This window comes from Leptonychotes weddellii, chromosome 4 (genome assembly GCF_054177405.1).
Source record: "Leptonychotes weddellii isolate Sample4059 chromosome 4, ASM5417740v2, whole genome shotgun sequence".
In the NCBI taxonomy this organism is placed as follows: domain Eukaryota; kingdom Metazoa; phylum Chordata; class Mammalia; order Carnivora; family Phocidae; genus Leptonychotes; species Leptonychotes weddellii.
The window spans coordinates 45,495,539-45,511,167 of record NC_138372.1 but is presented as its reverse complement, the minus strand read 5'-3'; the positions used below and the strand labels follow the sequence as shown (position 1 = coordinate 45,511,167).

Sequence of the window (15,629 nt, the reverse complement as noted above, 5' to 3'; positions counted from 1 at the left end):
GGTACTGTTGTCCACCAGGGACTTTGGGCCAAGTGTGCTAAGCACTTCACATGACTGATTTCACCAATCCTCACGGCATTCTTGTGAGTATGTGCTATTTTCACCATTCTAATGGATGGGGGGAAATGACACTTGAAATGTTTAAGGCAAAGTCATCTAGCCAATATGGATTTGAACCCAGGTCTCTGACACTAAATTACCTTGTTAATCAAATTATCAAATGAATTAATTATCAAATCAAATCAATCTTGTTAATCTTAACTACCACATTATACTAATGCTGTTCCTTTCTGCACAAGCGCTTCCCCTATTTTAATTAAATTCGTCAGGCCAATCAGTTAATTGGGTCAAAAGTTAAGCTGACTTCGGATGTATATAGACAAAGTCCTGAATAAAAACGTAAGCGTCAGGAGACATACTCTTAAGAATCTGTACTAGAATCATAAGTCCTATAATAGTAGGATGCTTGCCCTTTGGTATTTCCTTTAAAGGCAATGAAGACATTAAAAGGGGGATTTTTGAAGGGAAAGGCGGGCAGATGATGAAATAAATACATTAGCCATCAGAACTTATTTCTGGGATATAGTGGGTTTATAGCTTGTCCAGTAAATATATCACATTTGTGTATCATCTTTGATAGAAGCAAAATACAAATGACTTTGGATGATGATCCTTCATCATCTCTTTTCCACCACACGAACAGAGAAAACATTCACAGAATAACACTGGAAAGCCCCTACTGCACATTTTTTTCAATAGAGAAAAGAATTAATTTTGACTATGTATTAAAAGTCACTTATTGGCCACATCTCATTCAGAAACTACTCTTTCTTTGGATGGGGAGGGGAGGGGGTCACGGAAGACACAGAAGAACACCAGACAGAGTTAAGTTATTACTCGATGTAACTCTAAGAGACTTAGCAAAAGGTGGAAATGAAAAAGACTCTTCTCACAGCACCCAGTGATCAAAAGAGAAATTCTGGAAGTCACAGAAAGCTTCTTTTCTTAAGCTTGTCTGCCCAATTTTATACTGAACTCTTCTGAATAGCAGAGATTAAAATTTTCATAAACACATGAACATTTTATAAATTGGTCCAAACCAAAACATGGTCACCTGCCAACTTTGGTAGGTTTTACAGACACATTCAATGATAATAGCCATGTTTTTTCCCCATATCAGAGGATTCTGACAGTGCCTGCCAGTTTTGAACTCTACTCTAGGCTAATCTGGAAAATACTTAAAAGAAGATTTTAAGAATCCGAATATAAAAGTTATCAGGAGTGAGAAACAGAAATGTTCATATTTTAAAATCCAGGTTAGGGCCAGGTATGTGGTCAGAAGCCAGGATCCATGATGAAAATGGCCGACGCCTCCTTGGAATACCAAATGAGACACATCACCATGGATGATTTATGGAATTTCCTCTTTAGATCAGAAATACTTCCAAAACCACCTCCCACTTGGTGCTTTAGCACTTCCAGTAAATGAAGTCAAAAGTGAAAATATACACAAATCCCTCCTTATTTTGACATTTCAAACCTCAATAAAGGCTCGGTTCCACATGCTGGCTTAAAATTAGACGAAGTTTAGTAGAATAAAGAAAGAGAAGGAAGTTTTTTGTTGGGTTATTTTTAATATGCTTCAAAGCTTGTTCAGCCCTTTTTTTGGTAAATTTTAAGACACAATTTAGAAAGAGGAAACAGGTCCCTGCAGGGACAAACTAAATTCCAAACTCACATGCTCAAAAGGGTGTTATCCTTACTTAGCATCTAAAAGAAAATGAATGGCTTCCTGATGATTTACCAATATTTGTGAACCAAGATGGATTTTGGGTTTGATCACTATGATCACCTCCATTTTGTGATGGAGGGGGAGGAGGGGGGAGAGAAAGATTGGGGGGGAGGGAGGGAGGGAAGGAGGAGGGATGGAAGGAGAGGGGAAAGAAGGGAGAAAAACTGATCGACTGATTTGAAAGTCATTAGGTTAAGTAGGGATCAGAATCCAGAAAGATGCACCTCACAAAGTTTTCCCAAAACAGAGCTACTGTCTACACACCAGAAGCTGATGGAATCAAAAATCTTCAGCACTATCTCCTGCCTAATTGAATTGGTACATGTAATGGGAGGAAGCTGTTTCTCAGAACCACTAAATAAGTGGTGCCGGGAAAAGGAGGAGGCCAACAAGGCAGGCTGGAGACAAACAGGATTGGTGGAACAGGCACCCAGATTCTCCAGAAAGCAAATCCTGTTTAGCCCTTATCCATCCAGGTCACGGTGAAGCCTGTAGCGTAGCAACTTGCGCCTTTAAATACTACTATTCATTTGGTCATTAGTTTCTCTTGGTTCCTTTCATTTGCCCGTATTTTTGATAGCCAAATCCTTAAATGAAAGCAGAGGCTATGAGAATGTTGTCAAATTTCAATAATGCTCAAGGGGGGGAAAATCGCCAATCTCCTAATGGTTTGGTCTAACATTCTTCCTGGAGTTACCCAGTAACAGATTAATGTAGCTAAGCATTGTAACATTGAGTACTAAGAAAACATGCCTGAAATTTACAAGTAGGCCCCACTTGCTAGTTTAAAAAAAAAAACAAAAAAAAAAAAACCCACTTCCCGCATTTTCACTGCCATGTTTCTTTATTTATTTATCTTTAATTTATTGTGGTGTCAAAACCCATGTCTGGTCTTGGAAGAATTTTGGCACAAAGTTGGCTTTTTATAGTACCAGACCATTAAAACTACAAAACCTCAATTAAAAAAGTGCCAGAAGAGTTTGGTGCTCAGTACCAAAAATGATATAAAGCCTGCAGATGGGGAAGGAAAGAAAAGGAGCTACTCTTGCAAGAAATCCAAGTCTAAGTCATGTAACTAAAATCCTTGGTGCTGGAGCAACCAAATATAGTCTATGTTTTAATATACTATCCAACTCATATTCCTAGGTCCTGATTTTGCACATAGTCTAATCCCAAACCTTGTAAATCTCTAAAGGTCAGAAAATGTTTTTTTGTTTATTTGCTTGTTTTGGGGAATGCCCCAAGTCTGACGGAATACAGGATATTTAAATGATAAAATTTGCAACAAATCCTGAGATGGATTAGCTACCACCCTGCCCCACTTGTGTCTGATTAAATGCAAATCATTCTTGTGATGCAACCATAAAAATGGGATAAGGTATGTATACCTGTTTTACAAGCATAAGACCAGAAGTCATGAACTTGGATCTTTAAATTGTCGTTCTGACAGCAGTCCTGCCCAGGAAAATGATCTAGCCTCCAGGAGTGAAGATCCACATTCTGCTCCATGCCTCCTAGCCCAATACTGGTAGCACAGAAATAATAAATATCTGGCAAATGAAGGAATTCACCAACCACATGGTGCTGGAGTGAGAATTAATTAGTCCAGAGTACCACGAAGATGGAATGATTCTGAGTGGGGACAGTGTCATGGGGTGATTTAGGGCCTCTGGAATCCCCTCACTGGTGCCAATGTCGTGGTCAGTAAAATGGAAGGAGTAACAGTACCTCATTCAGAGAGTCCTGAGAGAATTAAATAAGATAATGGACATAGAGATTGAGAACACGGCCTGCTTGCCACACAGCAGCATTCAATAAATGCTATTAATATTATTAACATTCAGTAGCATTATAATCAGAAATAGCAACATGTGACATTTTCCCTTATCCTAAGACTAAATATGAACAAGACCTCCCCAAATCCCAGATGTGATCCAAACCCAATCAATCCATCAGCAAACGGTTAGCCTGCCTATGAGTCAACATCCTAGCATGCCTGTTAGCCAACTCTCCCTATAGCTAAGAAGACAAGTCTTTTTTAATATAAGCAAATCATTCCGTCTAAGAAAACACTGGTAGTGAACTTCTTGATTTAGATATATGGTACTTATTTGAAAACTGGAGAAGCGACTTACGGCACATATTTGAATCACATTTTAGCGCCTTCTCTCTATGCCTGTCCTCTAGTTCTGAAGTCATGTGCTGCCTACGCAGACAGCAGAAAGAAAGGCAGAAACCCAAGAGCTGTTGCCTGGAGATCAGGCCCCACACCTCTAACGTTCAGGACTCCTGACCTTGTCTGCCTTGGTTTCCAAATCAGCCTCCTCTACATTTGCACACCCTTGCCCTGCTTTCTCCTGGCCACAGAAGACTACTCACCTTTTCTACCACCTCGTCTGGCCTACATTACCTGACTCTAGGACGTTAAAGTGATCACAGATGATCTATTTGGCTCCTTACTAGCTTGATTGCTGGACCCGCCATGATGCCTCCAAATTTTGGAAAGGCACCAAATTGGCTTTTTTTTTTTCTACCTATATTATGTGTCATCTTCACAATGAGCCTATTATGATCCTGTTATGTAGGTATTACTATCCTTATTTTATAGACAAGGAAACATTTACTGTACTTAAGTTAAACAACTTACCCCTGGATAGAATCAGACCTACAGGGCTTTGAATACAAGCTCAGGCACCAATTACTATGACTTCAACTGATTTATTTAACTTGGAAAGAACACAAACTAGGTATGGCCTGGTAGCAACAATTAATAGTAAAATGATGACTAAAACTGGCCCATGCTATTAAAGAAGGAAATTTTTAGGTACAATGAATGAATGATTACTCACTTAGAAGGAGAGATTTCTGTCCATTGTAAATGCCCCAGAAGATTACAAAATGCACCTAAATAGCAGTGACAATAACCACAGCACAGAATTAGTTTGTCTAAAATCAAATAGCTGCCAAGTGATCAGCACAGGATTTGAACCCACATTATTAAATTACCCTGTTTCAGACCCAAGAGTAAATGCACTATACATGTGGGGAAAACAAATTTTTCAAGCTAAAAAAAAAAAAAAGAAAGAAAAGAAATCTCCAGTATTTTGTTCTTAGTTCCCAGTTTATATCTTGCTATGCAGTACACCACACAATGGTCACTTTTGTTCAGCTCAGCAGGGCTATTTATATGTTGTAACTCTCAGTGCTTTTGGGGACTATGTTCTTCCTTCTCTGAAATCTAAAGATGGGCGTGTAAGAAAACTTCCAGGATAAGCGAACTCTGTTTCAGTGAAACAACTAGCCATGCCAGGCCCACCAACTCCAGGAACACGGACACCCCACCTCCACCAGGAAAGCAAAGTAAGAGAGGCTGCTCAGCCTCTTCCTGCAGGACTGCCCTGTCCCAATCACAGAGAGAGAGGGGGCACACCCCCCTCTCCCAGAAACCCACTTCGACAAAAGGAAAACAGAAATTGGGCTATGATGAGCCTTGCCCTGGTTTTTAACAGGCACAGAACAGGGGCATCTACACAGCTCACAAAGACCTGAAGGAAGAGAAACATTAGATGCCTTTTTAAAAATGTGCAGCAGAGAAACAAGAAACAGAGGCAAGTTGTGGGCAATCAATACTTCCCCACTCCCGTAGATACGCAAAGTCATGGAGGATAGGCCAGTCTGTGGTACCAAGTCTGGGAGGGGAAGGAACAGATCTTTCTGAGACTGTTCGCTGACACTGCTGAGGGAGTGGGTGGCAATATTGAGTCTAAACCGAGCGCGTCTCCATCCCACCACCACAGCTCCTTACACTTCCCCAGGAAAACAAACTGCCTCACAGATGCATCGATTTCGGAGTTGAAATATAAAACGGGAAGAGTAATTTTTAAATACTGAGGCAGCTATGGCAGTTGGCGAGGCAGCTGAGGGACGATGCTAGCAACCTGGATAGCATGCCATTTCAACTGCCGGGAACTTGCTCTCTTTGGAGGAGGATATCCCAGTATGGAGGCTAACACGAGGAGAGAGGCTCCGGACGGTCACAAGGGATCACAGATCTCGTTTCAATATGGCTAAATAATAATAATAATAATAATAATGATAATACTTATGGGGAACATTTGTTAAATGTGTACCATATGCCAAGCAATATGCTAAGCACTTCACCTGAATTATCTCATTTAAGCTCATAATCACCCTACAAGATAAGGTGGACATTTTACCAATATGGCAACAAGGCTAACGGGCTGCAACCAGCTCTAAACTTTAAGGAGTCCTTTTAGGGCTTCCATACATCATGGAAGCAAAAGTGGAGAGCACTCCTGGAATGCCAAAGTACCCAAATAGGGGTGACGCCTACGTTCTAACAACAAAAATGTATGAGAATCCCAGGACTGACATTTAATAGCCGTGTGACCCTTGGCCATGTCACTTACCCTCTCTTTGGCTCAGTTTTCTTCTCTGTAAAATGGGGATGATGATAGCACTGCTTCGCAGGGTTGCTGAGAGGATTAAATGAGATAATAGAAGTAAAATACTCAGAGTCTTGTGTATTAGTAAATGAAGTACGTAGGCATAGGCTGTTACTATTTTAGTACTGTCACTAAGGAACATATTTTACCTAAAGGGCTACTTAATCTGGCTCACATGCTACCTCCCCGAAAGCACCTTTGCTGTCTACTGAAAAGAAGTTGCTCCCCCTTCTGTGTTTAATGCTCTGTTCACATATTGTTAGAGCTGTTGGCACACTGTGAGTATTTCACCCACAATAGGTAATTTACACGTATGTCTCCTCCACTGACTGAACTACTGAATGGAACTGTTTCTTACTACAGTTGCACTCGGCCTGCCAGGACTGAGCCCACTGCACTGTTACTAATCAACGGCAGCAGCAACAATAGCAACAGTTAACATTCTCATGACAAAAGTTTTACCCATGATATCACATCTCATCTTTACAATAATCCTGTGACATAGGCATCATTTAGAGTCCTACTTTATAGCTGAGGAAACTGCAGTGTAGAGGCTGAGTCACCCACTTCGGGTCACACAGCTCAGTGGCGGGGCCAACACTCAAGTCCATCCAGGCCCTCTGAAGATCCACAAGCTTTGTCCTCTCTGAACCAACGTGATCTACTGACTCTCAGTGGTGAACTGGAAGCATTAGTCTCACGAGGCATTTTATTATGAAAGTTTTCTGAGTACAGGTAATAAAATACGGGAGTCTTCAGTGAAATTAAGGTAAATGAAGTGTGTATTTTGGAGTGCCCTAACTTGCCCAACAATTCATCTCCACTGTGCTTAGGTACAGTACAAAAAGCAGAAAATAGAGTGGTAAATATGATTCCTGTCATTTTGGGACCGGAGACAGTTATAAAATGAGTAATCAAATAAATCAACAAGACCATTTCAGATTGCTAAAAGTGCCATGAAAAAAAAATATATATGAAGGCCAATTTTAGATAGAATGCTCCTCCACAGATATATCATTTGAACTGAGACCTGAAGGCTAAGAATAAGGCTAGCCACTGAAGGAGCAGGGGAAAGTGCTTTCTAAGCACTCAACAAGTAGCAAAGAGGTTGGCAGGTTCCAAACATCAAAAGGAGACCAGTAAGGCATCCAAGGAGTCAGTGGTATAGAGTGAGGTTGGACAGGGAGACCATGTGGTGTCTGTAGGCCATGGCAACAAGTTGGATTTTATTCTAAATCCATGGGAAACAATGAAAGGTTTTTAGGCAGAGGAATGATAAAAACTAATTTAATTCTTTAAAGACCAGTCTGGCTACTGTGTGAAGGAGTAAGAACAGAATAAGGGTAGGAATACTCAGGATTACTGAAGTAGTCTCAGCAAGGAAGATGGTGGCTAGGACTAGAGATGTTTTCTTTTTTTCCCTTTGAATTCACAAACTTCCATATAAAAATGGGAGATGTGTTCTATACTTATTCTAGTTGTCTATCCACATTCGACTTCTAGTGTCTTCAGAGTTCAGAGAGATCTTAACTTTCTTCTCTATTGTCTTCATTGTACATATGTGGAAACCGAGGTACAGAGAGGTTACTCGACTTGCTAACGCCATGCAAGTAATTTACAGCAGATTTCACTCAAAGTCAGATGTCAGGAGGCAAAGATATAATAATAAAACCTGTAAGTAGACAAAGTTTTCTGTTGTCCCTAAAAAGCCTGCCAAGATTCCGTATTTGAAATCTGCAACTACCCTTATATTTCAAAGTCTTTTTACAGCGTTTAAATCTCACATTAATTCTCACTTGAAGATTAAGTAGTCCAGCATTCAGCTCTGACACATAGATGGAACCTACAGGGTTAAAAGAATGTAAGTAGAGTCAAGTCAGAGAATTGTGGGTTATGTCTGGGAGAAGTTCATAAAAGTAATTTTAAACTTCTCTGCTTTCCTTCAGTTCCTTCCTTCGTGTTTATGTGTAAATTATACCTTACTCTCTAGGTTGCATTTTGCCATTTCCCTCTCGTTTCCCCAAGAAAGCTCCCCAATGTGACAATGCTTTAAAAAAAGGGCCAGTATGAAGTTCCTCTGAGTTCCTGCTCTCCTCAAGCACGGCTCCTATCACACAATAATGTGTTATTTTGTTGAATTTTGGCATCCATCTAGCTTGTTTGGTCAGAAGCCAAAAAATTAGAGTGTGTCGGTCCACCAGTTTCTCAGCAGAGAAGCTCTCTTCTCACCCAGCGAGTGTGCTGTACCCTTGGCCTCTGGCCAAGAAGGGAAATCCATTTTACATAAAGAATGCACAAAGCTCAAGTGCTCAGAGACTTTTTACCTACTAAAATAACTTTATGGACAAATGCCAGTCTGCTAGACACATTCTGCAGGAACATTTGGCATGCAAAACAAGGTAAAGTGCTCTGTGGAGGTAGCAAGTTTTTTAGAAACAAGGAAATGGCTGTGTGTGCCCTCGTGGCACGTCACGTGGCTTGGCACGGCCGGCGTGATTGGCTGCGGCCGAGTAAATACAGCCGCCATGTAAGGAGCGGAACGTCGCCCTTCGCTGGCTTCTTAAAATGGCGGCCTGAGTCCGCACCAGGAGAAGCAAGCTGAGTCCCACTCTCCATTTCCCCCCTGAAGTTTTTTGTTTTTGTTTTTGTTTTTAAATAAACCTTACGGATTTGAGTAGAAACAGATTTCTCACAACTTGCTTCTCCGGCTCAATTTCACAGTTCGGCATACACTCAGGCTCTGTCAAAAGCTTGACAATGTTCCAGGGAAAATATTAACTGTAAACTTTCCAAGAGGATTTAAAGGAGCAGGCAGAAACGTCAGGAAGCCCTCCCTTTTGAAAGCGTATCCCAAGTTTGCCGCCTATATACGTTTTGCAAAGAAGCACATGCAGCCCGAGCTCAAATGACCTCCAGTATGGTCCCACTTCACCATGTCACACAGTGGAAAGGGGAAGAAAAAAAAAAAAAAGGACACATCCTCTTTGGCGAAAAGGCACGGAGGTCTCTCCCTCTCCCTCTCAGGCCTGACCAGTTGAACACTGCACACTCTGATGTATAAATATTTGCCTCTGGCTAAAGTTCAAGCAGCCCAGTGTGGCTGCCAGACACAACAGAAAACCAACATCCAAGGGAAAGTGTTTACTGCAGTGGTGGCCAAAGAAGCGACTGCCAGCAAAAGATCGCATCTGATTGGCTGGGCCTGCGTGTGGTGTTATCATAAAGCACCTGGCCACTGGCCCCTGGCCACTGGGGTGTTCCCATCCTTTCAGTAATGGTTAGGTCCTTTAATGCACAGCCTTGCCACAGTTAATACAAGACCAAGAGACATGCCGATGGTTTTACACGTGTTCCTCCACAGCGAGGGGCCTGAATGAGCCAAACCCCCCGTATATCTGCTACCACTACGGCAAAATAAGGGTTTGCTCCTTGAAACTACCTAGGTAGGGCACGTGACCTTTATACACACTCCCACCTCACAAAACCACTGGCATTTCTCAGGTCCAGCATCGCCAGCACACCTCCAGTTCTTGTCCCTATGTATTCTGTAATTAAATTCCTCAATCATCATTTGGTGAATTTAAGCATCCTTGAAATTCCTGCCAGAAAATAAATTAGGAGACTTCTGATAGATAGGTACAATAGGCTATTTTAAATAAAGCCGTGCATCCTTCAAATTCTCTGCAAAAACCAAAATATACATGTGTCCTTTTACTGGTTCTATAGTTCTGAAATAGGTGGAAATAAGAGAAGCTGCCCATCAAAAGATTAAGATCTTTAATAGGGATAAAGGAACTGAATGAGAAAAGGATCTTGAAGAAAATCTTTTCAGGGAAGTTATGAATTCATAGTTTATGCTAAGCATGTAGCCAGCAGGGCAAAGTCTTTTCATGGTTTTTAGTATTCAGGGCAGTCTGAATACAATCAAGATAAGTCACAAAAATTTTAAATCATTGTCATCCACATAACATTTCTATCTTCATAAACAATAATGAATGTATCAAATTTTTCCTTAATGTTGCAAATGAAATGCTTCTGTTCAGTTGAACTGAAAAGTTATACAGAAAACAGGACAGAAAAATCAAGGAATGTGAAGGTAAGAACTTCTTTTAAGTAAAATTTTTGATGTAATGGAACAATAATTTAGGTAAAGCAAGCCAAGCCGTTATGATTTCATCTGTTTCAAATAAAATACACATTCACTTAATTGAAACATTTGCTGTTTGCTGAAAATAAAGAAGATTTTATATCCGTACACAATTCAGAGTTCTAACTTAGAAAATTCAAGGTCCTGAATCTTGACTGATCTTGCTTAAAGAAATTTCTGCATCTGAACCTGTCGCAAAACTAAAATAATATATCAAATAATTCCGTTTTCAATTGTCTGTAAAACTTTAACGACTACATCAGTCTTGTGTAATCTAATTCTTAACCAAATGTGACACTAAGGTTGATCTGTGTTTGACCTCAGAAGCCCAGGACTTATAGTATCAAGTTTGGCTTCCAAGAGATCCCAACGAATCATGGGCAAGCGAATCACAGAGGAATGTTCTGTTCCCAGCTGTGAACATGACAGAATTAACTCTGAGACGCTTCTTCCTGCTGCCCTCATGGACAGAAAGGTCAAGATGGTTAGCTCTTACAGTCTCAGTACCAACCGTCAAAACAACACGCATGTTAAAAATAGATTGTCTGTAGGCAACTAACACATAAATGTAGAAAAAATTTTAAATAAAAATAGTTTTAATATATTCAAACTTCAGCTTTAAGTATTTTAAAGACTGTAACATGAAGCCAAGGAGAAAAAGGACCAAACAATAATTTTCCCAAGTGTATTAACTTCACAAAACTTTGAGTCTTAAAATTTAAAAAACAACCATTCTGACCCATGGATGACACTTTTCTTAGGAAATTCCTTGGATTCACCAGCAATTCATTGGGAATTAAAGCACAAGAGGCAAATTTACCACTTTTATTTGTTTATATTTTGATAACTGCATTTTTCTCAGCTCAATTTCTATGGAAATAAAAATTCTGTTTACTGTCAGAGGAATTTATCTATCAGTGGGGAATAGAGTTGAAATACTACGAGGTTGTTTTTTCTTTTAACGCAATGAAATAAGCAAGACATTCCAAGGGGCTATGATACATAAGTTCTATCATAACCATATAGAAAACCAGGGGCAATTGCTGTTTTATATAGAAGTAGATACTTAAGACTTATCACCCACCAGCATGTTTAATAAAGTCTGTGGCATTTGTACGATAAAATGTTAAAACATTAATAAAACGAAACTGGTGATAAAAGTTAATTCTATCATATAGGCTTTCACATTGAACAAAAATGTACCTTCTAAACAAAAATGTTGCAAATGTAAATATTCCTTTTAAAGCTGCTGAATGCATCACTTTACTAGGAAAGGCTTAGTTATGTTATTTGCAATTCCCTCATTGCACAACAATGTACATTACTGTCTGTAAGCTCTAATTTGGCATGGCGCATCATTAATGACCTGAATGGTGGCTGTTTCACACATACATATTTAATTACAACAGCTGAACAAATTACATATTTATGCTTTATAAAGGGGATTGCCAGTCTAATTCATTTGCTATGCATGCAGGTACAGGACTCCATCTGCAACAGCATCTGCACAACAAGAGCGAACAATTATCCATTGTACAGCGAGTAAGCATATCTGGGGAAACCTGTAAGGGAGGCAGTCATATTAACCATTTCACTGCCTCAGGCCCTGTATTTTTTTCTAGGGGTCAAAATCTTTTAAAACAAAAACTGTAGCCCTTACATGCCTGCCCGGTCATTTCTCAGAATCGACCAGCCCTCTCATGCATTCTAATTTCCAGTGGGTTTAAAGATGAGAGAGGGAAATAAGGCATCCAAATCCTATACTACAGTGAGGATGGACTTCAAGTGGCTTCTTCTAACGAGCAGACATTTCCTTATGAGACTTGCACCTCCAGAACTCAAGCACTGGTCCGTTAACGGCCCAACAACGGCCTCTGCCACGACATCGACATCAACGGGGCTTATCTTCAGCCAGGACAGAAGTCCCGTCTTTGTTCCCACACCCTCCATCACACCATAGACCTGTGCGTTTATATATAGAGGATGGGCCTGAAGAACTTTCTCAAAAGAAAGCACACTCAGAGCCCCTTTTGAGAGCCCTAAGACCTCTGCTGAGCCATTCTTATCATCAATATACTTTCCAGCTAAGCCACAACTAAAAGCTACTATTCCCTCTTTTGGTAATAAAGTCCTATTCACCCGAGCTACAGCCTCATCTTAAATGGCTTCGGGACTTTCGTATGTTTAATTTAATATATCCAATGAGTAATATGAATATTCTGGACCATCACTTCTACTTCAAAACCCAAAGAGGAAGAATTAAGAGTCAGCCAATCAATAGTGAGGTTTCCCATTATCATTTAAGGCTCTTGCTAGGCAGTAAAGAGGCTCCATGGTGATGGCCCCTAAAAGCTCCTTACGGCGTCTTTGCCTCTTTAGGCCGCAAAATCAAAGCATGAGTCAGAGGTGTGGGTTTTTTAATGTTCCCTCTTGAGTGATGGAGTTCAAGCCAGGGTCTGACTGGGTGCGTGGGGTGAAGGAACGGCAGTCCCAGGCATGGCGCTGGACGTGAGGGTGTACACTCAGGGCCTTCTGCCCTCCTCCTCGGAGTGTGACTCCTGGGGAACCAGGGGGTACGGAAGGGTGGATACGAAAATGTGCTCCTGGCTATCCATGAAGCTCTTGGCTACATGAGGGCCAAGTTCACATGTGGAGAGAGTCCTGATTCACTTGACATCAGCCACCTGTGGATGAGTCAGCTTTTGGTCAGAAACCAAACTGAGAATGGGAGGTGAAAGCCTCACTGACATCTTTTGAAGGCCGGTGGAACTTTAGAAGAACCAGTGCTTTATCTATGGGGTTGTAAATCCAAACTAACTTTCATGGGGAAAAAAAAAAAAATATATATATATATATATATATATGCACTCCATAGAGAGCTATTGGAAACACAGTGTCACTATGATGCAGAATTGGGGCTACCAATTCTCAGCTGGCCAGAAACCAGATAGAGTTTGAACTCACCCATGACTTCTAAAGTGTCAGAATATTAGAGGACAGGCTTCCTGAGGTATTGAGATGGTACTCTTCAAAGAGATTCACATAAAGCAAACAGTGGCCCTCAAAATTCTACGACCACCTGGTGCTCCATCGGATGCCTCAATCAGGAGCTCCAATGGGAACAGTGCAAAAGTTAAATAGTTTACAAAGGCTTTTACGAACGCTGTAAGGCAGCTAAGTCCACTTTATAGATGAGAAAACTGAGGCTCAGAGAAATTAAGCGGCTCACCCAACACAGAGCTAATGAGTGGCAGGACTGGGACCAAAGTCCAAGGTTGTCTGGCTACTCCAATTCCTCTGTTCCTCCCCTAAGTCTGATCTTAGCTTCACAGCCCCCCTTGCCACCTTGCTTTGCTTATATAAGGTTGCCAACCCCCTAGTCAGGGTCACCAGTCTGGATGCATCTTGATCAGCCCTAGTGCTGGCTTCAAAAACAAATGTAGCAGAAACTATTGGTGCCCTTCCCACATGCTGTCCCCCACCCTGGAGGTCACTTACAGCTGGGGTGGACACGCTTTCCAGTCTCAAACACAAACACCTCAGTCTCTCTGCCTTGGGGCTTTCTCTGTCCACAGGGCAGAGCGGGGCAGGCTAGAAGTACAGGAAAGTTAATGTACCTAAAAGCAACCCTGAACCAATGAAGGACACGAGCTGGCCCTCAGTGAAACACGTGTGAAGTATGTTCTACAGTCTCTAAGGGGGGGTAGGAGTGGGCAGAATGATTGAGCCCCAATTGCTCATGGCAGAAGGACTGAGCCCCGATTGCTCACGGCAATAATCTGCTCATTACAACATCTTTTACTGGATTTACCTCCTCCCCATACTCTCTGGGATCACCTCCCAAATAAACTAGTTGCACCCAAATCTTTGTCTCAGGGTCTGCTAGCAAGGAAACCCAAACTGTAAAGACAAACATTTAGCACTATTAGCAATGTAAGCTTGGCTTCGGGGTTCACAGCTAACTATAACCTAATACTAGTATTCTGCCTGGATTAATTTGTTACCAGGATGTTATGTACAGTTTGCAGCATGCTTCAAACGGTGGGCGATTCTCGTAAAGCCGCAGGCTTGCCAAAGAGATGGTCACACAGGCAAACCCTGCGGGCACTTGGTTCTGACTCCTGATTCTGCCCTTCTGTTTGTATATCCTTCAGCAAGTTATTGACTCTCAGTGGTGAGCAGCTCCTCATGTGAGCAATGAGGACAATGATTCCTACATCACCATAAGATTGTAAGAAAAAAATAGGGCAGTTGTAACAACACTTAGCATACAGCCTAGGTTGATAAAATTCATGGTTATCATTGTTAACAGAACTAACTAGAAGCCTATGTGATGTGGAGAAATGTTAAAGAGGAAAAAACTCTCTAATGGTAAGATACAAGGTAACAAACTCTTCCCCCTACTGTTTCATCTATCCTCTAAACCACCTTTAATTAGCCAGGCGTAATTCAAATGCTTTAGCAAACTAACTCCTTTGCTGGTGTGGGTGATATCACCCTAAAAGTTATGGGTGATACTCAGCACCACTCTCCATAAGTCAATGCCACAAGCACCTTGGCTGACCTTGGCAACTTTCAAAGCACAAAGCCATACTCTAATGCACTTAAGCCTTGATCTCTGGTGATCTAGGGGAAGTGGGCAGAGGGAATAACTAGGGACCCACATAAGATAAATGAGCTCTTGTAAGGTGCCACATACCAATTCATGCGCTCGAAGGAAGAGATGAATGGTGCCTTGAAAGAGCTGATTTACTGTCTAAGGGGAAAGTCTCCTATAGATCTTCATTAAGAATGCTAACTTCCCAAGGTTGATTTGCAAGAGTGGCTACTGTGTGGGACAAAAGACAAAAAAAAAAATAAAATAAAGTTTGCAAATGTCAAGGTCTTACAGAACCAATAACAGAGATAGTTTATTAAAACTCCTATTTGTTCAGGATACCTTAAATTTGAGGAGGAGGAATATGGAAGGGGGAGTCTGATTAGTTCAAAATCAAGGGGGACTTGTATATAAAGCATGGTCTTCCAAAACATATCCATAGGGGATAGAAAACATTTTTACCATAAACACTATACCAAAATATAATATAACCTTCTTTAACGATTCAGAACATACCTGAGTTTTATGGTATAGGGTTAATTTCTCATCACTTCAAAATTTCCTTGTCTTTAGAAGAGTGGCAACAACAATGAATTGTTAATAATTAAATGAAATAATGTACATAAC

General features: G+C 40.9%; 1 protein-coding gene across 16 annotated transcripts in view; it reads right to left on the bottom strand.

The window, feature by feature from the left end:
• NFIA (nuclear factor I A) overlaps positions 1-15,629 on the bottom strand; it is a 368,371-nt gene that overhangs the window by 260,944 nt on the left and 91,798 nt on the right. For 8 of the 16 annotated variants that reach the window (XM_081816984.1, XM_081816991.1, XM_081816983.1 and 5 more), the window contains exon 3: positions 6,223-6,288. The exons of the other annotated variants lie outside the window; for them this stretch is intronic. In XM_081816984.1, the coding sequence (XP_081673110.1) occupies positions 6,223-6,288 (66 nt within the window). The remainder of the gene's footprint in view (positions 1-6,222; positions 6,289-15,629) is intronic. 16 annotated transcript variants of the gene reach the window in all.